Here is a 23197-nt window from a genome sequence, read left to right as displayed (position 1 = left end):
GGAAAATAAAGTGTAAAATATATATAAGCAATTAAATAGAAAGTGACACAGTGCTAGATGAGATAAACAATCACCCCTCAATAGGTGAAAGAAAAATCTGCAGATATGAAAAAATGACCTCCCAAGTGAATGCTCACAACCAAAATTAATATATAAAGTGGAAGCAATTAAATGCAAAGTGACTCAGTGCTTAATGAAATATAACTTGTGAATGAGGAAAAATACCTTCCCAAATAAATTGCTCACAACCAAAATTCATACACAAGTGATGCCAGTGGTTCAAAATTAATCACTAAAAATAGATAATAATAAATAATAACGCTGATAAAAAATAATAAATAAAGTCACTTCTTCTAAGTGAGCTAAAAATGTATCTAGGCAGTGATAAAGTGACAACTAGTGCAGAATAAAATATTAAGATCAGCACCAAATATGTGCATAAATTGCAAAATAGTAAATAATAACGACCAAATTAAATAATGAAATCATGCCATAAAGTACAATAATACAGTAATGAAATAGTTGATGAATAATAATAGGACAGCTAATCCCACAAAAGAGATGCTGTCCCAGATAGTGACAATAGTGCAATAATGTCCATACAAAAGTGCGGTAGTGATGAGTGATTTCCACAAAGAGTCTTTAGACACAGTGCAAAAAAAAATGTGCAGTGACTGATAATTTTTCTTCTATGCACGTTCTAGTGCATCTCCCAGGTGTTTCCCCCAGCCTCTCACCTCCAACAGCGGCCCCCAATGGGCCTAATAGGGCGGGTGGATAATTCTAGGAGAGGATGTATTTCCTGCAGCGTGTCTTTTAAACATCCAGTAGGTCTGTCTCTCTGCAACTCATCCCACAGCTCTCAGCACTCTCAGCGGTCCCAGCAGTTTTTAAGAGCAAAGAAAAGATCTCATGGTGTAGTATTTAAAAGCCCATTTATTAAAAAAAAAAACATAGTAACTTACATTGAGATAAACAGCAAACAGTAGATGTAAGGGAAGCTTCTGGGTTCGGCCGTCCCCGAGAAGCGTCGGCACCTGACTCCTCCTACCCTGACGCGTTGCGTCACAGCACGTGACTTTATCAAAGGGATGACATCCCTTTGATAAAGTCACGTGCTGTGACGCAACGCGTCAGGGTAGGAGGAGTCAGGTGCCGACGCTTCTCGGGGACGGCCGAACCCAGAAGCTTCCCTTACATCTACTGTTTGCTGTTTATCTCAATGTAAGTTACTATGTTTTTTTTTTTAATAAATGGGCTTTTAAATACTACACCATGAGATCTTTTCTTTGCTCTTAAAAACTGCTGGGACCGCTGAGAGTGCTGAGAGCTGTGGGATGAGTTGCAGAGAGACAGACCTACTGGATGTTTAAAAGACACGCTGCAGGAAATACATCCTCTCCTAGAATTATCCACCCGCCCTATTAGGCCCATTGGGGGCCGCTGTTGGAGGTGAGAGGCTGGGGGAAACACCTGGGAGATGCACTAGAACGTGCATAGAAGAAAAATTATCAGTCACTGCACATTTTTTTTGCACTGTGTCTAAAGACTCTGTGGAAATCACTCATCACTACCGCACTTTTGTATGGACATTATTGCACTATTGTCACTATCTGGGACAGCATCTCTTTTGTGGGATTAGCTGTCCTATTATTATTCATCAACTATTTCATTACTGTATTATTGTACTTTATGGCATGATTTCATTATTTAATTTGGTCGTTATTATTTACTATTTTGCAATTTATGCACATATTTGGTGCTGATCTTAATATTTTATTCTGCACTAGTTGTCACTTTATCACTGCCTAGATACATTTTTAGCTCACTTAGAAGAAGTGACTTTATTTATTATTTATTATTTTTTATCAGCGTTATTATTTATTATTATCTATTTTTAGTGATTAATTTTGAACCACTGGCATCACTTGTGTATGAATTTTGGTTGTGAGCAATTTATTTGGGAAGGTATTTTTCCTCATTCACAAGTTATATTTCATTAAGCACTGAGTCACTTTGCATTTAATTGCTTCCACTTTATATATTAATTTTGGTTGTGAGCATTCACTTGGGAGGTCATTTTTTCATATCTGCAGATTTTTCTTTCACCTATTGAGGGGTGATTGTTTATCTCATCTAGCACTGTGTCACTTTCTATTTAATTGCTTATATATATTTTACACTTTATTTTCCTCATCGCAGAATTGCATCCGCTTCTATTGATCTATGTTTGTATGGTGGTATCAATCCGTGGCCATTATTCACGTTTGCTTGGCATATTACCACACGAAGTGGATCATACTCTGCCCACTTCACCACACTTTGCACTGTTACTGATTGATGGAATAGCGCCACATATTTCTATTTTATAGTTGTTGTTTGGGGAACTGAGTGAACCTATCTATGTGAGCGGCTCTCCATCGGGTATCTTACCGTCAGTTTTACTAATCCTTTACTCATATTGTGGTTTTGCGCACTGGTTCTCACGTATCCAAACCCATCAGAGAGATAGCAAAAACATTAGGTGTGGCCAAATCAACTGTTAGGAACATCCTTAAAAAGAAAGAATGCACTGGTGAGCTCAGCAACACCAAAAGACCCGGAAGACCATGGAAAACTGTGGTGGATGATCAAAAGAATTCTTTCCCTGGTGAAGAAAACACCCTTCACAACAGTTGGCCAGACCAAGAACACTCTCCGGGAGGTAGGTGTATGTGTATCAAAGTCAACAATTAAGAGAAGACTTCACCAGAGTGAATACAGAGGGTTCACCACAAAATGTAAACCATTGGTGAGCCTCAAAAAGGAAGGCCAGATTAGAGTTTGCCAAACAACATCTAAAAAAGCCTTCACAGTTCTGGAACAACATCCTATGGACAGATGAGGCCAAGATCAACTTGTACCAGAGTGATGGGAAGAGAAGAGTATGGAGAAGGAAAGGAACTGCTCATGATCCAAAGCATACCACCTCATCAGTGAAGCATGGTGGCGGTAGTGTCATGGCGTGGGCATGTATGGCTGCCAATGGAACTGGTTCTCTTGTATATATTGATGATGTGACTGCTGACAAAAGCAGCAGAATGAGTTCTGAAGTGTTTCGGGCAATATTATCTGCTCATATTCAGCAAAATGCTTCAGAACTCATTGGACGGCGCTTCACAGTGCAGATGGACAACAACCCAAAGCATACTGCGAAAGCAACCAAAGACTTTAAGGGAAAGAAGTGGAATGTTATGTAATGGCCAAGTCAATCACCTGACCTGAATCCGATTGAGAATGCATTTCACTTGCTGAAGACAAAACTGAAGGGAAAATGCCCCAAGAACAAGCAGGAACTGAAGACAGTTGCAGTAACCCAGCATCTGGCGATGTCTATGCGTTCCAGACTCCAGGCTGTAATTGACTGCAAAGAATTTGCAACCAAGTATTAAAAAGTGAACGTTTGATGGGCGATTGTTAATCTGTCCCATTACTTTTGGTCCCTTAAAAAGTGGGAGGCACATATACAAACTGTTGTAATTCCTACACCGTTCACCAGATTTGGATGTAAATACCCTCAAATTAAAGCTGAAAGTCTGTAGTTAAAGCACATCTTGTTTGTTTCATTTTAAATCCATTGTGGTGGTGTATAGAGCCAAAAAGATTCTAATTGTGTCGATGTCCCAATATTTATGGACCTGACTGTATAAAAAAAACATGGAGGTAAATTGATGAGACCAATGACAAACTAGCCCTGGCTCAGGTTGGTGACAAGCCACAATGGGCTGATCAAGAACCACAGAAAGGGGGGACAAGACAACTTGTAACAAAAATTAAACAAAAACGTCCGGACGCCAGGTAAATTGGTGTCAGCCTAACCCACCACTAAAGGTGGAATTTCCAGCAATTGCAGAGTTTAGGGTAGACTAATACCAACCCCCCTGGGAGCTTGAGTCAGCGGAGGAAAAAGGGGCAAGTATGGAAGGAAAATGATCAGACAAAAGTCCTGTAATGGCTATGTGTGGAAATAGTCCTGTACTATGGCCGCTTAAAGCAAGTTAAATCCCAAAGCAGCTGAGTAGTCCAGAGGGCTTTGGTGGACCCAATTGGTCAATTTCTCCACATTAGGTGCAATTGCTCTAGTGCTGAGTATTAGATGGGAAAGCGATGAACTGTACAAGCGCTTTCAGGAATGTGGATACTCCCACAGATTAGAAGGGCAAAGCGGAAGGCAGCTGGCCGGGACCCCCCCCGCCCTTACATAGTTACATAGTAGGTGAGGTTGAAAAAAGACACAAGTCCATCAAGTCCAACCTATGTGTGTGATTATGTGTCAGTATTACATTATATATCCCTGTATGTTGCGGTCATTCAGGTGCTTATCTAATAGTTTCTTGAAGCTATCGATACTCCCCGCTGAGACCACCGCCTGTGGAAGGGAATTCCACATCCTTGCCGCTCTTACAGTAAAGAACCCTCTACGTAGTTTAAGGTTAAACCTCTTTTCTTCTAATTTTAAGTGGCCACGAGTCTTGTTAAACTCTCTTCTGCGAAAAAGTTTTATTTCTATTGTAGGGTCACCAGTACGGTATTTGTATATCGAAATCATATCCCCTCTCAAGCGTCTCTTCTCCAGAGAGAATAAGTTCAGTGCTCGCAACCTTTCCTCATAACTAAGATCCTCCAGACCCTTTATTAGCTTTGTTGCCCTTCTTTGTACTCGCTCCATTTCCAGTACATCCTTCCTGAGGACTGGTGCCCAGAACTGGACAGCATACTCCAGGTGCGGCCGGACCAGAGTCTTCTAAATAAAAACATTACCCTCAATCCCCGATTCAGACCCAGTGAGGAAAGCGATGAACTGTACAAGCGCTTTCTGGAACGTGGATACTCCCACAAACAGATTAGAAGGGCAAAGCAGAAGGCAGCTGGCCGGAACCCCCCCCCGCCCTTCTAAATAAAATGGAAAAAACATTACCCCCAATCCCCGATTCAGGCCCAGTGAGGATTATTAACCAATTTAGTACCCAATGGGATACAGTTAGAAATATACTACAAAAACATTGGGGGATCCTGACTAATACCCCGGGTATAGCTCAGATAGTAGGGCCCACTCCCAAAATTGTGGCAAGGAGGGCCAGGAATCTGGGTGATAGCCTAATTCAATTGGAACACACTAGAAGCACGGACACAACCTGGCTGTCACAATTTCAGAGAAGTAAGGGGATGTTCCCCTGTGGACACTGCCAGGTGTGCCCGTATGTACACAGAATAGCAACCTTCAGTGACTTCCTAAAGAAAAACAGTTTCCAGATTAGAAATCTTATCAACTGTACCACAACTAGGGTAATTTACATAATAACTTGCCCTGTAATAAATTATATATTGGCAAAACAAAACGCCAGTTGAGAATCCCTTTGGGGAACACATGAGGGAGATCGTTGAAAAAAATCCTGACAAACCTGTGGCCAGACATTTTGCACAGTTCCACCAGGGCAATCTGGCATGACGGTTAAAGGTATCTATTCACTCAACCTTTCATCTCATAGAGGGGATTTTGATCAGATTCTCCAGCAAAAGGAAAAATGGTGGATCGTTTAGGCTCTCTTATACAGCAGGGCCTGAACACTGAACTAAATATACAGCCTTTTCTGGTAACCTAGGTAACTACCCCATGGGTTACCTGATCCCATGTGGATGTGCATGCCACCCTGTAACTAGGTGGTCTTTGGTGTGTTTTTTCTGTGCCTATGTCTGAGTCTGTGTGTATGTCCGTGTACCTGTATGTGCAAACTCACATTTCTCACCCTATGATCTTGACCCCTTACCCTTGTGTCTCTCTTTCCTCCCCCTCCCTTTTTCCTGGTCTGTTATCCCTATGGATATCTTCCCCTTGATTAATCCGGGATTGATTCTTGAATTCCCCCAGTCTGTGTGAACATGGGCCCCACAATTTGGAGCCAATGCTCTGGGCTGTGATGCCTGTAAAAGATGAAAAAAATAAGTCCTTGATACTTTCTAAATATATGTATCCTACACTCAGCAGACATGGTGTATGGTTTTTTAACCACCATCTACTTAATGCCCCCGTGAAGTGGGATAAGTACTGCCAAGTGAGCGAGGTGAACAGCAATAAGGCGAGTGACAGCCAATAAACAATGGGAGTCTGGCTTTTTCACAGATTAGGTGCTGCTCCTTTAAGAAGTCCAGTTTGAAGGGGGGCGTATCCGAGGAATGGACGCTGTCAAAAGGAGCCCCTGTACACTACCGTTACGTCCAGATGAAGATACGCATTGTTTATTGTGAAACGCATTGATGTCACTTCCGCCCAGGCCCCACGCTACAGCAACATCCCCCGTGGCGCTCGTGAGCTCGCGCACTGAGGGAAGGGTCACAATCGCAGGTTCAGGCAAATGGAAGGAGACAACTTGGCAGGTCCACCAGTGGACCTTATCGGATCTCTGTGGGATTAGTTCGGAAGCAATAGCCTTGCAACACAGCACTCCTTCAGGCAATACCTCCCTGATGGTTTACCGACTTCCCAGGAGATGAATAAGGGTGTATCGCCCGAGAAAAATATTCCTCATTGACTGACGCCATTATTCGCCATCGGGAGCGGTAACGTATTGCCTCTGTTAATACTTTTTTTTAGTACTGTGCTAGTACCGCAACTGTGTATGCCCACCGCTGAATAACTATTTTCTATCGGGGACTTATCCAGTAAGTTTCTTCTCACGCAGGATTTATATCCATATCCTTGCACAGGAATTTGCATGCATCGATGGATTTCCTCTCCCCTCGGGACTACTCAACTGCTTTGGGATTCAACTTGCTTTAAGCGGCCATAGTACAGGACTATTCCCACACATAGCCATTACAGGACTTTTGTCTGATCTTTTTCCTTCCATCCTTGCCCCTTTTTCCTCCGCTGGCTCGAGCCCCCAGGGGGGTTGGTATTAGTCTACCCTAAACTCAGCAATTGTTGGAAATTCCACCTTTAGTGGTGGGTTAGGCTGACACCAATTGACCTGGCGTCCGGACGTTTACGTTTAATTTTTGTTACACGTTGTCTTGTACCCCCTTTCTGTGGTTGTTCTTGATCAGCCCATTGTGGCTTGTCACCAACCTGAGCTAGGGCTAGTTTGTCATTGGTCTCATCAATTTACCTCCATGTTTTTTTTTATATATACCAATAAATTATATTTTGATACTAGAACATTGGTGTTTTCTGCTATTCGGTTAGCCCCATCCTTTTCTATCCCCGCCTGTTTGGGATACTTTTTGCTATAGTTTTCGGGGGCTGAATCACAAGCACCACCTAATTTGGTATATAGTCTTTACATGGTCATTCAAGCCTCTTGTCTTCATATATATGTTTCAGCCTGCAGGTGAAGCCTGGCAAAGATCAAACAGAACTAGTTTTGTACACTGCTCAAATTCCAGATTCTCTAAAATAAGGAGAATTGATAAGTATTGAAAAATTGAAGAGTACTGAAGGACAACAGAAGAAAGGGGGGTATTTGAATAATTTCCTCCACAGTCTCACAAAAGGGTAAAATGGGAAAGGATCTGCTTTACTCAAAGTAGACAATACGATCCTTGGTTTAGCCGAAACTGCAAAAAGCTAGGACATCAATTCTTGTCAATGAAGATCTCGTCGGCATTCCCCAACTGTGACACTAGGACAGATCTACTATTCATTGCCATGGGTAGGGTGTAAAACTACCAGAGAATGCTCAGGAGTTAAACAAAGACAAAAAGATAAGACAGTAGTGAAAACTGATGCCTATTGATCTTGCAAGTCACTAATTTCTCTACAGAGGGATAGGATATGAAGGGTGTCCAGCATCAACATAAGGAGTGCAACCAAAGAAAAATACTCCAATGTGGAGGGGAGTGTGGGATTGAATGGGTTACTACACAAGGTAGGCAAGGTAGGAATCAGAGACACCAGGGTGCAGGAAACTTAAACAATTCAGTGGAAAAGAACAACGGAATGCAGTAATGCCAGAAGAGCAGATATTTATAGATCCAAAGGTCAAAAGTGGAGCTACAATGGGAAGCCTGGGTATTCAATTTGGCTAGGAGATTGAACTTATGATGAATCCCACCAGAATAAACAGCCTCCCATTTGTAAGTGGAAAGGTATCTTTTGTACAGAAGGCTGACTGCTATGGAGGCAAGAGGACACTGCTTTTTTGGGGGGGAGGGGCAGAGGACACTGCTTTTTGGGAGGGCGGAAGACACGGTGGGGTGTGATGTGAAGGTGGCCAGAGAACACTACTCTGGGGGCAGTGTGATGTGAAAGGGAGGCAGAGGATACTACTGAGGATACCACCCATCTCCCCTTCTCTGCACAGCTGTATAGGACTCCAATGAGGACAACTCTATACAGTATATTAGGGGTCCCAGGATTTAGGTTATGCAGGAATGTCGTGGTCCCTTCTTTCCTTCTGGTAATACTGAGAATATCAACAACGGGACTGTCCCTCTGTGTCTCTGAAAAGACATGTTACACCACATAGTAGAGAACTAGGCTCAAAGTGAAGCAATGTCTTGCATACTCGCAAACCCAGAAGAGTGGTTGCTGAAGAGGGTCTCCGGCTGCCAAATGTCACCAAGTCACTGTAGTGAGGGTGTATAACACAATGTGAAACTGGATGATCCAAAATGTGACTCAGAAGCAGGAGAAGCAACAGGAAGGTGCATTCTCCTGAATGGCAGGTGGAGAAATGCATTCCACTTGACATCTGCACTCTATTCCTTCAATAAGTGAAAAAATGTGTATGAATAAATTAAACTTGCATGAAACAAAATTTAAACAAATAAATAAAAAATAAAAGATGGAAAATGTATTGAAATATGTATAAGAAGTGTACAATATCGTGCCAAAACACACATGAGAGAAACTCAAGTGTCAATAATTAAATATCAATCAAGACAAAATGTGACACTGATGAAAATATCTGTTAATAATAAAATAATCCAACGGTAGTGAGCATAGTCCATATAATAAAAACAGCAAGAAAAAGTTCATAAAAATAGGGAAACACATCCACTGTCCATCAGACCGTAATCCATGTGATTGAAGACAGAAGAGAAGGATAAATAGATGTGACTTCCAAGTGAATCCAAGAAAAAGTGATAAAGATGGACCTTTACCCTCGATGGTGGACCCCCCTATTAGCGAGGTCTTGCGAGCAAGCAGATTTAGCCCTCTGCAGGGACCGTATGATGATAACGTCCACAGCAGCTGACACATCCAGCGTCTCCAGTCTGGTCTGATCCAAGTGGTGTGCCTGGAGGGGGGAGAAGCGCCCACTTTGCCCCCACTTTCACATGTAGCATTGTTTGTGTGACCTGAGATTTAGCTATGGCATTGGAAAGAGTAGGATTTTTCCCAAGCTTTAACGACTTAAAATCTGACCTCTGTTTTACCAGCAGGTCAGATAAAGCAGATCCCCTCTGGGGGTAATGAATGAATCGGCCCAGCGAGCAGCTCCTAATCCTTTAGTTTCACCCTCTCTCTTTACTGGCGTAACCAGTCTCAGACCTCCCTCAGGTGACTCCAGCCAATGAGCATCACCTCCTCTTTGCTAAAGAGACCTCACCATGTCCACCTAGATTTAGAAATAATTGGAATATTTTACACAGATATTGGTGTCTTATTGGTGCAGCTACTATCTCAGTGCCCAAAGGGTACCATTCCAGGGTATCCCGTCAATCTTCCGTCCAACAGTGTTCGAGGACAAGCAGATACTGAAATCTGCTGTGTAGAAACAAGCCTAAAGTGAAACGCCACTCAAAAGGGGAAGTTCCAGTTGTTTGTATCCTCTCGCCTTCCACTGCAACATTTGGCACTTTTTGGGGGGAGCAGGTACCGGTTTTTGACAGGTACTCACTTCCAGTGAGATCACTGTGGCGATTTGTGCAGGAGTTCAGCCCCCCTCCTTCCCAAGCAGCCTTCTGGGACACATCACAGGACCCAGAAACTGCGGGGACCATTCAAAAAGCACAGCGAGGCTCACACATGCACAGAAGGAAACCAGCTGTGAAGCTCCTCTTTAAAGCAGAGTTCCACCCAAAAATGGAACTTCCGCTTTAAGGGAAGGTGACCCCCTGACATGCCACACTTGGCATGTAATTTTTTTTTGGGGGGCGGAGAGAGAAACCCTCTTTTTAGAGGGCTCCAAGCTCCCACTTCCTCCTGGGGCACCAGAAGTAAGTTCACCTTTTCCCCCCTCCCTCTCAGCAATCATCTGGGACATGTCACAGGTCCCAGATGATTGCCCAGCCAGTCACAGCATGGCTTGCGCATGCGCAGTGCGTGCCCGGTTGTGAAGCCACAGCCGGGCGCCCACAATGACAATGCTGGTGCCATAGAGAGGAGGGGAAGACGAGCAGGGCTTCGTTATACCCACATCGCTGGACCCTGAGACAGGTAGGTGTCCAATTATTAAAAGTCAGCAGCTGTATCAGTATTTGTAGTTGCTGACTTTTAATTTCTTTTTTTGTCGGAACTCCACTTTAAGCAGCTTTTCTTAATGTATTCATTGAAATTAAAAAAAAAAAGATATCAGATTATCTTTAAGAAAAAAATAACATGAAAAGATAAAAAAAAGATAAAATTGCAGACAGTTTGTCTCTGTAAAGCTAGCAAAAACAAACACTAAAAAAACCCACTAGCAAAAAATTGAAGCACGATGATGATTAGAGGCAGGGTTATATAGGGACTGACTCCTGTAAACTAGGGATACACCGATATATCAGCCGCCGAAAATGATCAGCTGAAAATAGGGTTATTGGCATTTTGCCGATCGAAAAAAAAGGTGCCGATAATAGCATGCTGCGTCCCATTGACTTCAATGCAAAATTGTGTCCCATTGACTTCAATGCAGAAATCCCACCTATTGACTTCAATGCAAAATCTTGTCCTATGAAAAAACATTAGCCACATTAATTAAATTTTTTTTTTAAATTTAAAATTGTCTGTTTCGGTTTTCGGCTAAGTGCATCCTGAATTTTTGGTTTTGTCAACGGAATTTTCATTTCGGTGCACCACTAAACTAAACACTTTTGTTTGCAAGTGTCCAAAGCTGAAGGTGGCAGAATAACCTAAATGTCTGATGCCACGTACACACTGGCGGACTTCGACGGACTAGGTCTGGCGGACTTTTCAACGGACTTTCCGAATGAACGGACTTGCCTACACACGATCAACCAAAGTCCGACAGATTCGTACGTGATGATGTACGACCGGACTAAAACAAGGAAGTTGATAGCCAGTAGCCAATAGCTGCCTAGCGTCGGTTTTTGGCCGTCGGAGTAGCATACAGACGAGCAGACTTTTCGACCGGACTTAAGTCTGTCGGAAAGATTTAAAACATGTTTCATTTCTAGGTCCGTCGAACTTTTGGGAAAAAAAAAGTCCGCAGGAGCCCACACACGATCGAATTATCCGACGGACTCCGGTCCTCCAGACCAAGTCTGCCATAAGTCTGCTCGTGTGTATGCGGCATTAGAAATACTATATACCTGTGTTCCTCAACATAAAATATTTTTTATTTTTTTTGTTTTTTATATTTGTTCATTGGTTTAGAAAACACTAAGAGCACAGACAAAATTAGGCATGATTATGTATGCTATGCTATATAATGCTAGCTATTCAAATAGCAATTTTCTGGCAAGGTCAACCAATTTGAACAAACCTTATAGATTAGATTAAAGGGGTTGTAAACCCTCAAGGTTTTTCACCTTAATGCATTCTATGCATTAAGGGAAAAACCTCCTGTGATGCAGCAGCCCCCAGAGCCCCCCCTTTACTTACCTGAACCCGGTCTTTCCAGCAACAGGGGCGAGCACACCAGCTCCAGCCAGTGTCTCGGGTCCCGATTGGATAGATTGATAGCAGCGCAGCCATTGGCTCCCACTGCTGTTAATCAAATCCAATGACATGGGAGCCGGGGGCGGGGCTGAGTCCTACTGTCTGTGTTAATGAGGGAGAGCGGCTCTCCAAAGGGGCACTCGAGAAGAGGAGGAGCCAGGAGCGCTGCTGAGGGACCCCAGAAGAGGAGGATCGGGGCCACTCTGTGCAAAACCAACTGCACAGAGGTGGCAAGTATGACATGTTTGTTATTTAAAAAACAAAAAATGTGGTGTGGCATGGAGGTGATCAGCCTGTTACACTGCTGAGGTGTTATGGAAGCCCAGGATGCTTTGATAGCAGCCTTCAGCTCGCCTGCATTGTTGGGTCTGGTGTCTCATCTTCCTCTTGACAATACCCCACAGATTCTCTATGGGGTTTAGGTCAGGTGAGTTTGCTGGCCAATCAAGCACATACCATGATCATTGGTACTTTTGGCAGTTTTTTTTTTTTTTCAGGTGCCAAGTCCTGCTGGAAAATGAAATCAGTATCTCCATAAAGCTGGTCAGCAGAGGGAAGCATGAAGTGCTCTAGAATTGCCTAGTAGAGGGCTGCGCTGACTTTGGACTTGATAAAACACAGTGGACCAACAGCAGCAGATGACATGGCTTCAAAAATCATCACTGACCGCGGAAAATTTTTGCATTTCATTTGGAAATCAAGGTCTGGAGGAAAAGTGGAGAGGCACAGAATCCAAATTACATGAGGTCCAGTGTGAAGTTTCCACAACCAGTGATGATTTGGGAAGCCATGTCATCTGGTGGTGTTGGTCCACTGTGTTTTATCAAGTCCAAAGTCAGCGCAGCCCTCTATCAGGAAATTCTAGAGCACTTCATGCCTCCCCCTCTGCTGCTAGGCTTTATGGAGATGCTGATTTCATTTTCCAGCAGGACTTGGCACCTGCCCAAACTGCTAAAAGTGAAGTTTTGATTGAGCTCAGTGCCTCTGACAAGAAGTGAGAAGCACTTTGAGCTCATCCTATCAGTCTGTTGCAAACAGAGTGGTCAGCTTGCATTTAAAGTGGCCACTCTGTATTTAACTTCTGTCAGGCTGCGCAAGGAGCCCCGTATCTCTGAAACCATAGGTCTAGTGGTGGGGTAGGACTAGGCTACATACGGTATATATATTTACTGACCCAGGAATTTGGTGCAAAGAGGAAGCTTATGATACGGATATTTATACACATGCGGTTACCTCATTACCGCAAGGTAAGAGGCCATTCTTACTAGTGTGTGTGGTGTACACGAAGAGGAGTGATTTGCTCCCCGCCACCTGCTGCACTCTTGACGTCGTTTTCTGGACAAGAGGACAGCATTGTTGCTTTGCACTAATTTTTGCACCTTTGCACTTTATTGCTTGTTTTGCACTGTTCATTTGCATTTTTTGCAATTTTTGTACATTTTTTGGAATTTGCACTAAGAGACTTTACTGTTTGTTTCGCACAGTTTATTTGTCATTTTTGCACATTTTATTGAATCAGCACAGAGTATTATTCTCAGAAGAATTATTTTATTGTTCAACACTCGTTTATTAATTTACACTTTCTAATCAGTCACTTTACAGTATATCGCAAAGAAGTTTTGTTCATTTATCTATTTATTTGCATTTATTTACTTATCCATTTGCATCTATACTACGACCTTTAGCAACCCATTTGCTCTCTGTCAGAATACCGTATATATTTGGGTTTCTTTGCTTTAACAGCTCAGCACCAAACCCCCATTTTTTAACAGGACTAGGCTACATACCCCCCAAATTTGGGGTCTCTGTAAGTACGACCCTTGAAGCTCGATTTTTTTTTTTTTTTTAATGTTCATTGCAGGTGAGGCCCTGCCAGATTCACACCATAGCACGTCCCTGATTCACACCTGCCTCCCCTGACTGCACGTCCCTGATTCACACCATAGCTTGCACCATAATGAGTGCATAATGCATGAGCACTGATGTATGTTTTAGCATGTGCTGAAAGGTGTTGTTAACTTGCATTGCAGTGGACATTGCAAGGCTATATGCTGCATCAGAAATGCACTGCACAAATATGCAATATATCTCATTGTTTTTAGTGCAAACCATCACAGGGCACTGTTTGGAACTGAAAGTATAGGACATAAAGCATATTGCCATTTTTTTTTAGTTGGGCAACGCAGCCCAACACTGCTAATGTGAGGCCCTAAAGAGATAGAATAAGGTTTTTTTTATGTGTTACATGCATGTACTGCTAGAATTTGCATTATACACTGAAAAACTAGGGAAATTGCAAGTTTTTTGTTTGTTTTTACAATGTATATGCTCACATTTTTGTTTTAAAGAATATTTATTTACCTGCTGTAGCTGCAGTAATTCCAGACTATCCGTGTGAGCATCGATTGAAGGGTTAATGGCACAGACCATGAAAGCCACTTCCATGTGACGGTCACAACGTAGAAATTTCCCATTTAAATACAGCCAACTCTACAAGAGAAATTGCCAAAAATGTGAGATTATTATCTTCCCTGTAAAAATGCAACAAAAACATCTAAATTAAAAGTGGTTGTAACAAAGCACATCCTTCTATAGCATTTACTTGTCTCAGTCCAAAGCACAGTGTCACTTCTCTCTGCTGTCTATTTCCCTTGCTATCGGAATGAGTAATTTCTAACAGGTTTTCTGGACTTCAAAAGATAAAAAGGTGATAGGTGAGGGAGTTCCAGTACACAGCCTGTGATTGATAGCCTCAACTTTACATTGTTCCTGTGTGCTGTGTAGAGGGGGTGTCCCCCTCCGTGCAGAGGCCATCACAGCACTCCTCACTGAGCTGTGCAGTGTGTGTCCCAACAGGGAACCTGAAAATGCAGCCGGTGATTCAGCCAGCTGACCATAGAGCTGATCAGAGACCAGAATGGCTCCAAACATCTCTATGGCCTAAGAAACCGGAAGCTACGAGCATTTCATGACTTAGATTTCGCCGAATGTAAACAGCGCCATTGGGAAATTGGGAAAGCATTTTATCACACCGATCTTGGTGTGGTCAGATGCTTTGAGGGCAGAGGAGAGATCTAGGGTCTAATAGAGCCCAATTTTTAAAAAAAAGAGTACCTGTCACTACCTATTGCTATCATAGGGGATATTTACATTCCCTGAGATAACAATAAAATTAATAAAAAAAAAATAAAAATGAAAGGAATAGTTTAAAAATAAGATAAAAAAGCAAAAAAATAATAAAGAAAAAAAAAAAAAAAAAAGCACCCCTGTCCCCCCCTGCTCTCGCGCAAAGGCGAACGCAAGCGTCGGTCTGGCATCAAATGTAAACAGCAATTGCACCATGCATGTGAGGTATCACCGCGAAGGACATAACGAGGGCAGTAATTTTAGCAGTAGACCTCCTCTGTAAATCTAAAGTGGTAACCTGTAAAGGCTTTTAAAGGCTTTTAAAAATGTATTTATTTTTTCGCCGCTGCACGTTTGTGCGCAATTTTAAAGCATGTCATGTTTGGTATCCATGTACTCGGCCTAAGATCATCTTTTTTATTTCATCAAACATTTGGGCAATACAGTGTGTTTTAGTGCATTAAAATTGAAAAAAGTGTGTTTTTTCCCCAAAAAATGCGTTTGAAAAATCGCTGCGCAAATACTGTGTGAAAAAAAAAATATGAAACACCCACCATTTTAATCTGTAGGGCATTTGCTTTAAAAAAATATATAATGTTTGGGGGTTCAAAGTAATTTTCTTGCAAAAAAAAAATAATTTTTTCATGTAATCAAAAAGTGTCAGAAAGGGCTTTGTCTTCAAGTGGTTAGAAGAGTGGGTGATGTGTGACATAAGCTTCTAAATGTTGTGCATAAAATGCCAGGACAGTTCAAACCCCCCCCAAATTACCCCATTTTGGAAAGTAGACACCCCAAGCTATTTGCTGAGAGGCATGTCGAGTCCATGGAATATTTTATATTGTGACACAAGTTGCGGGAAAGAGACAAATTTTTTTTTTTTTGCACAACGTTGTCACTAAATAATATATTGCTCAAACATGCCGTGGGAATATGTGAAATTACACCCCAAAATACATTCTGTTGCTTCTCCTGAGTACGGAGATACCACATGTGTGGGACTTTTTGGGAGCCTAGCCGCGCACGGGACCCCGAAAACCAAGCACCGCCTTCAGGCTTTCTAAGGGCGTAAATTTTTGATTTCACTCTTCACTGCCTAGCACAGTTTTGGAGGCCATGGAATGCCCAGATGGCACAACCCCCCCCCCAAATGACCCCATTTTGGAAAATAGACACCCCAAGCTATTTGCTGAGAGGTATAGTGAGTATTTTGCAGACCTCACTTTTTGTCACAAACTTTTGAAAATTGAAAAAAGAAAAAAAAAAATACATTTTTCTTGTCTTTCTTCATTTTCAAAAACAAATGAGAGCTGCAAAATACTCCCCATGCCTCTCAGCAAATAGCTTGGGGTGTCTACTTTCCAAAATGGGGTCATTTGGGGGGGTTTTGTGCCATCTTGGCATTTTATGGCCTTCAAAACTGTGATAGGTAGTGAGGAGTGAAATCACAACATTACGCCCTTAGAAATCCTGAAGGCGGTGCTTGGTTTTCGGGGCCCCGTATGCGGCTAGGCTCCCAAAAAGTCCCACACATGTGGTATCCCCATACTCAGGAGAAGCAGCTAAATGTATTTTGGGGTGCAATTCCACATATGCCCATGGCCTGTGTGAGCAATATATCATTTAGTGACAACTTTTTGTAATTTTTTTTTTTTTGTCATTATTCAATCACTTGGGACAAAAAAAATAAATATTCAATGAGCTCAACATGCCTCTCAGCAATTTCCTTGGGGTGTCTACTTTCCAAAATGGGGTCATATGGGGGGGGTTTGTACTGCCCTGCCATTTTAGCACCTCAAGAAATGACATAGGCAGTCATAAACTAAAAGCTGTGTAAATTCCAGAAAATGTACCCTAGTTTAAATTTTGGCCTAAATGTATGACTAAAATTGAGTTTATTGGATTTTTTTTATAACAAAAAGTAGAAAATATAATTTTTTTTCAAAATTTTCGGTCTTTTTCCCTTTATAGCGCAAAAAATAAAAACCGCAGAGGTGATCAAATACCATCAAAAGAAAGCTCTGTTTGTGGGAAGAAAAGGACGCAAATTTCGTTTGGGTACAGCATTGCATGACCGCGCAATTAGCAGTTAAAGCGACGCAGTGCCAAATTGGAAAAAGACCTCTGGTCCTTAGGCAGCATAATGGTCCGGGGCTCAAGTGGTTAAGACTCCAGATACACCCAGCTACTTTTGTCTCACCACTGGGAATACTATGCCCTTCCACAGCTACTTAAATAGTTACCTTAAAAACAGACAACTGTAAGGCGCATACGCAGCTTGCAAATATGGAAGACGTCTGAGATCTGAGCTGCGGCCTCCGTCCGCATATCCGGACCTCCCGCTCCGTAACGCCAGCTTTTCAAGCTTCGGGAGACATGCCAACCTTCCAGGGAACCCCACATCTACCCTCCAATCGGTGCATGGGTAAGATTGGAGACCAGCGAACTATATACTCAAAAACAAGCTTCGCAGGCCGTGCTCCGGCAAGCCCACTCAATGGAGAAATACCTCCGGTGGCCTCATTCCCCGGCCTCAAGTACTCCGGAGGCGGCCGTGAATCAGACGGACAATTTCCCGTTGGTCGACCCCTCTCTGTTTGCTGAAGAGGATCCCCTTTTTTTTTTGGTTTTATTTTTGTTTCCCTTTTCCTTGTTTCGGTTGGTTTTTCTTTACACATTTCTTTACACATTTCTTTTTTTGATCCATATTCAAAATACAGTTATATTTCTAAAACTCCACAATACTGCCATATGGTTATTAATGATGTTACTTTTTATACATCATGGTACACATATCTTTACCACTTTCTAAATGTAATGTATGCTTTACTCACTTACCTGAGCTATGGCTGTAAGTATATTTTCATGCAATGTTAAAGGTTTGGGTTCCGTCCGCAAACGTTGGCTGGCGTTGAAAGAGTTTAGGGCATCTAAAGCAGAAGTGATCATGGTTCAGGAGACACATTTCAGGGCAGAGGGCTCTTTTAAATTTGCCTCCAAACATTTCCCCACCGCTTATATAGCATTCGATCCCTCTGGCAGGGCTGGAGTGGCCATATTACTGAAACGTAATTCTACCATACGTGTCGAATCGACATATTTAGACCCCCGGGCCGCTTTGTTCTCCTGAACTGTGATCACGAAAATATCTCATTTACCCTTGCCAACGTGTATGCACCCAATACAGGACAGATTGGATTTCTTGAGGTATTTTTTGAAAAACTACAATCCTTCTCTCAACCTTTCATGGTCATTGGGGGCGATTTCAATTTATGCATGTCACCGACTAAAGACAGATTTGCTCTTTTTGCACATACCCCACCTCCCCAGGTCCAAAAATTGGCTTCATCTTTTAGAAAACTTATCAGAGCTCATAACCTTTTTGATACTTGGAGGGTGAAACATCCTACAGCTAAACAATTTACATTTTATTCGCCCCCCCCCCCCCCCCACAAGTTATATACGAGACCATTTTTTTTGTCTCTGCGCCCTTACTGTCATATGTAGTTAACTCAGAAATTAATACAATTACATGGCCGGACCACGCCCCCATAGTACTAGACCTTCTCATAACTAAGCCTACATCTAGGACGTGTCATTGGCGTCTTAATGAGACCCTTCTTAAAATACCTGACATTTATATCCATCTTCAGAAAAAACTGACCGAATTCTTTGAACTCAACGAGGGTTCGGTTCCTGGGGCATCCACTCTGTGGGAGGCTCATAAGGCTTTCTTCAGGGGTGAGTGCATCTCCTCAAGTTCTCCTCTTAAGCGAGACCAAGCTCTCCAAAGATCATCACTTTTACATGCTTTATCTAAGGCAGAGGAGTCTCTTTTCAGCCTTCCCACAGTGGGGCGCCTTAGATCTGTGGTATCATTGCATAACCGCATCAAATCTCTAGACCTAAATACATTTGCTAAGTCCTTGCTTTGGTCCAAGCAAAAATTTTATGAATTTGCTAATAAGCCCCACAGAATGTTGGTCAATAAATTAAAGCCAAGACCCGCCGCCTCAATCCCTGATTTTATATTACAACCCAACGGTAAAATCACCTATTGCCCCCAACACATGTCCAAGGTCTTCGGTGACTATTACCAAAAACTCTATAACTGCTTGGCTACAGACCAAGATTCCGAATTCACTCAAGAAAAATTTGATACCTTCATTGTGTCTCTAAATCTCCCTACACTCTCCCCTGAGGATCGCTTGGGACTCAATGCACCCATATCTGCTGCAGAGGTTACTGCGGTTATAAACCAACTTCCGACCCACAGATCTCCTGGGCCCGGACTTCCTTATTCATACTTTAACAGCTTCCTATCGGTTCTAATGCCCCATGTGATAAACCTGTTTACCTCCCTGATGTCAGGGGTTGTCCCACACTCTCAATTCCTCCACGCCTTTATTACAGTTATCCCGAAACCGGACAAAGACTTATTACCAGACAACTATCGCCCCATTGCTCTCTTGAACTCTGATTATAACATTTTCACCAAAATCTTAGCTAACAGACTATCCCTACTTCCCCCCTCACTCATACATAAGAACCAGGTTGGTTTTGTTCCCACTAGACACGCAGGAGACAACACTAGAAGAACTATCGATCTTATTAACCTATTGACTAAAACTAAGAGACCTGCGATAGTCCTTAGTTTAGATGCCCAGAAGGCGTTTAGTTGCCTAAACTGGTCATTTATGTTCGCTATTTTAGCTAGATATGGATTTTCAGGTCCCTTTATACACACTCTGAAAGTGCTTTACTCCACGCCCACTTCCCAGGTACAATTGTCTACCCATGTCTCTCTGCCATTCTCCTCTCTGCCATTCTCCTTCTCCTTAACGGTACCCGACAGGGGTGCCCCTTGTCCCCTTTGCTTTTCATTCTCAGTCTGGAACCTTTGGCCGAAGCTATTCGCCTCCATCCAGACATAGGGGGAGTGGCACTGAGACATCGGGAATACAAGCTGTCCTTATTCGCTGATGATATCCTATTAACATTGACACATCCCCATATATCACTTCCTTCTCTCCATGCAACCCTAAATAAATTTGGTAATAATTCAGCTTTTAAAATAAATCCGACCAAAACTGAAGCCCTCCCTATAAACCTCTCAACAGCTATGCTCCTGACTTTACAGGAAAATTTCAAGTATCGATGGTGCCCTCACTCATTAAAGTACCTCGGTGTTCACCTGACCTCCTCATATGCTACTCTTTTTCAGGCCAATTTTCCCCCTATGTTTATAGAGATTAACAAATTATTGAAGACTTGGACAAAACTTCCCTTATCCCTTCTTGGAAGGATAAATGTCCTCAAAATGTCAATGCTCCTTAAGCTCCTCTATCTCTTTGAGACCCTTACAGTTAAGATTCCAATGTCCCAATTAAAGCTAATCCAACAAAATTTCCTAAACTTTATATGGAATCATAAATCCCATAGGATAGCTAGCACAGTACTTTTTGCAACCCGAGCTGGTGGAGGTTTGGGGGAACCTGACATAATTAAGTATTACTAAGCTTCACATCTAAGAGCCATAACCTCTTGGACGTCTAGATACGCCCCTAATAGATGGTCTGAAATAGAAATGGGCATTACAGTACCCACACACCCATGTTGCATGCTATGGCCAGCCTCGGACAAATTCATCTCTCAATTACGTAAAATTAGTTTGAATCCGATGTTGTTTACACTTTCAATATGGAAAAGCTGCTCTAATATACGCTTTCGTCTCCATGCTCTCCTTTAACAAATATTTTTAATCCAGAGATCCCTGATAGCCTTTCTTACGACGCCATGTTGCCATGGACAAAAGCCGGTATTTTTCAACTACGTCACCTGGTCAACCCAGTGACACGTAAACTCCTCACTTTTCCTGACCTACAATCTAAATATAAAATCCCGAAAAACCTTTTTTACTCTTTCCTACAAATTAAACATTTTTTTTTTCCACCAAAATCCCACAACTGACCCTATCCATACCTACGGAATTTGAAACGGTGTGCTTCAGAGGTCCTTACGAATCTCACCTAATATCTACTATTTATAAAATTCTACATGCTGCCTCCCCCACCACAGAGCAGAATCACACATATATGCGGAAATGGTCCCACATTTTAAACAGACCTATCTTATTAAGTGAATGGAAGAATATCTGGGAAAGTGCATCTAAGATATCTAGATGTGTGACTCAGAAGGAAACAACCTATAAAATACTGATGTTCTGGTACAGGACCTGGGCAGTGCTGGAGATGTGGTTCATGTTTAGGCACCCATTTCCACATATTTTGGGAATGTCCTTTGATCGTGCCATACTGGTCACAGATTCATGCCCTTCTGGAGAAGGTCCTAGATATCCCTGTACCCCACCAACCTATACATCTCTTACTAGGCTTGCCCCTCCCAAAAATGCCAAAAACCCTCAGGAAACTGATGGCTTTCATTTTATTAGCAGCTAAATGGGTTATACCCCAATGTTGGTTAGCTAGTATCCCCCCTACTTTTGAACAATTTTTGTCAGCCATCGCAGATATTCGCAGGATGGAACGTATCACAGCCATAATTGATGAATCCCTCCCTAGATTTGATGCTATATGGGGGAAGTGGGACTCTTCTGAATATAACATAGAGAATCCCCAGGTAGTCCTGAGTTAAGGGGGTGAAATGACAGATTACTTTATTGTACGAGTAAAATAATGCCAATGACCACAACATTGCAATTGTTTCAGTAATTAATCCTCTTATTCTTTACCATGATGTGTATGTAATGTCTGATAATCATTTGACACTTTATGTTACTTTCCTCGATGCATAATATGCTACAAAATTTTCGTTCATTAAGATTATACTGCTTTTGATGACTTTTCTATGTGAATGTATACTCTGTTTATTTATTAAGTATTTTCAAGTATAAACAATTTAAAAAAAAATAAATAAATAAATAGTTATGTGCCATTAAAAACGTAATAATTTCAGAAATTCTTATGGATTCTGATGGCAAGCTTTTGTAGATTTTGATTCATCATCATGGGTTTAGTTCCAATATCCTTAAAGCGGAGTTTCACCCAGAAATGCAACTTCCGCTGATCCGGTTCCTCTACCCCCCCCCGGTGTCACATTTGGCACCTTTCAGGCGGAGGCGGGAGCAGATACTGTCTAATCCAGGTTCGGTATAATCCAGGTATTTGCTCCCACTTCCGGCGAAAGAGCGCCGCAGGATTCACAGCTTACTACCCCATGTCCAGCCCCTCCTCTGTCCCCCCCCCCGCTAGCTTCTGGGAGACACACAGGTCCCAGAAGACAGCAGGGACCATTCAGAAAACGCAGTGAGACTCAGTAGGGAACCAGGCTGTGAAGCCGCAAGTGGGTAAAAAACCTTGTGAGCTGACAAACTACTCCCCTAAAGTGAAAATAAAAAATAAAAATAAAAAACAGCTGCCAACACTTCCCACACTTCCCCAGATGTGACAATGCAAATTGATCCATCAAAAAATGTGGCGCTTAAATAGCTATTCAACTAATATACATGTGTAGCGCAAATGCCATAAATAAGCAGAAAATATATCCTGTAATACAAAGGTAATTCATAAATTACCAAAAACAATAAAAACATAATATAATAAAGTGCTTGTGCTCCGTGTATTGCACAAAGATCCTTAATCATGTAGTATCCTGTGATACAAGGGTAAAGTGTCCAAAAAATATATATAAATACAGTGCACATGCTCTGTGTATTGCACAAAAATCCTTAATGATAATATTTCAAAAATCCATTATGACAAACATAAAACGTGATGGTGGTGATGATATCTTCACGCACCTGTGCACCCACCCTCCACCAGATGTACCCTCACCTTAAGCGCTTTATATAAAAGCCTGTGATAAATATTATCATCAACTTTTGGCTTAAATGCTGATACAAGGATCACTCCTTCCTCCTGATTAAAGTGCAGATTAAAAGCCACTGCTTCCTCCTGGCTATCAGCAGTCTCCTCATATATAACACATGTGGAAAACAATAGAAGCTTGCAATAGTGTGATAACGTTTAAAACAGGTTTATTGCAACTTAAAATCCACATAGATTTACACTCACATTTTGCATAATAAAAACACGCCTTGGTATGCTTATAGACAAAGGGGTGATAACGTCACCTGGAGACCGAATTTGCAGCCCCGCATCACGGCGCTCACCCCGTCCTAAGCCTGTGCTG

At 42.1% G+C, this 23197-nt stretch overlaps 1 protein-coding gene across 1 annotated transcript in view; it reads right to left on the bottom strand.

The window, feature by feature from the left end:
• The window catches only part of MEN1 (menin 1), a 560267-nt gene that overhangs the window by 372173 nt on the left and 164897 nt on the right, over nt 1-23197 (bottom strand). Inside the window, exon 4 of the mRNA XM_073605053.1 lies at nt 14225-14353. Within this exon, the coding sequence (XP_073461154.1) occupies nt 14225-14353 (129 nt within the window). The remainder of the gene's footprint in view (nt 1-14224; nt 14354-23197) is intronic.

Source organism: Aquarana catesbeiana, linkage group LG11 (genome assembly GCF_042186555.1).
Source record: "Aquarana catesbeiana isolate 2022-GZ linkage group LG11, ASM4218655v1, whole genome shotgun sequence".
Lineage (NCBI taxonomy): Eukaryota > Metazoa > Chordata > Amphibia > Anura > Ranidae > Aquarana > Aquarana catesbeiana.
Note: the sequence above shows the minus strand (reverse complement) of the source record. Positions and strands in the feature narration are given on the sequence as shown.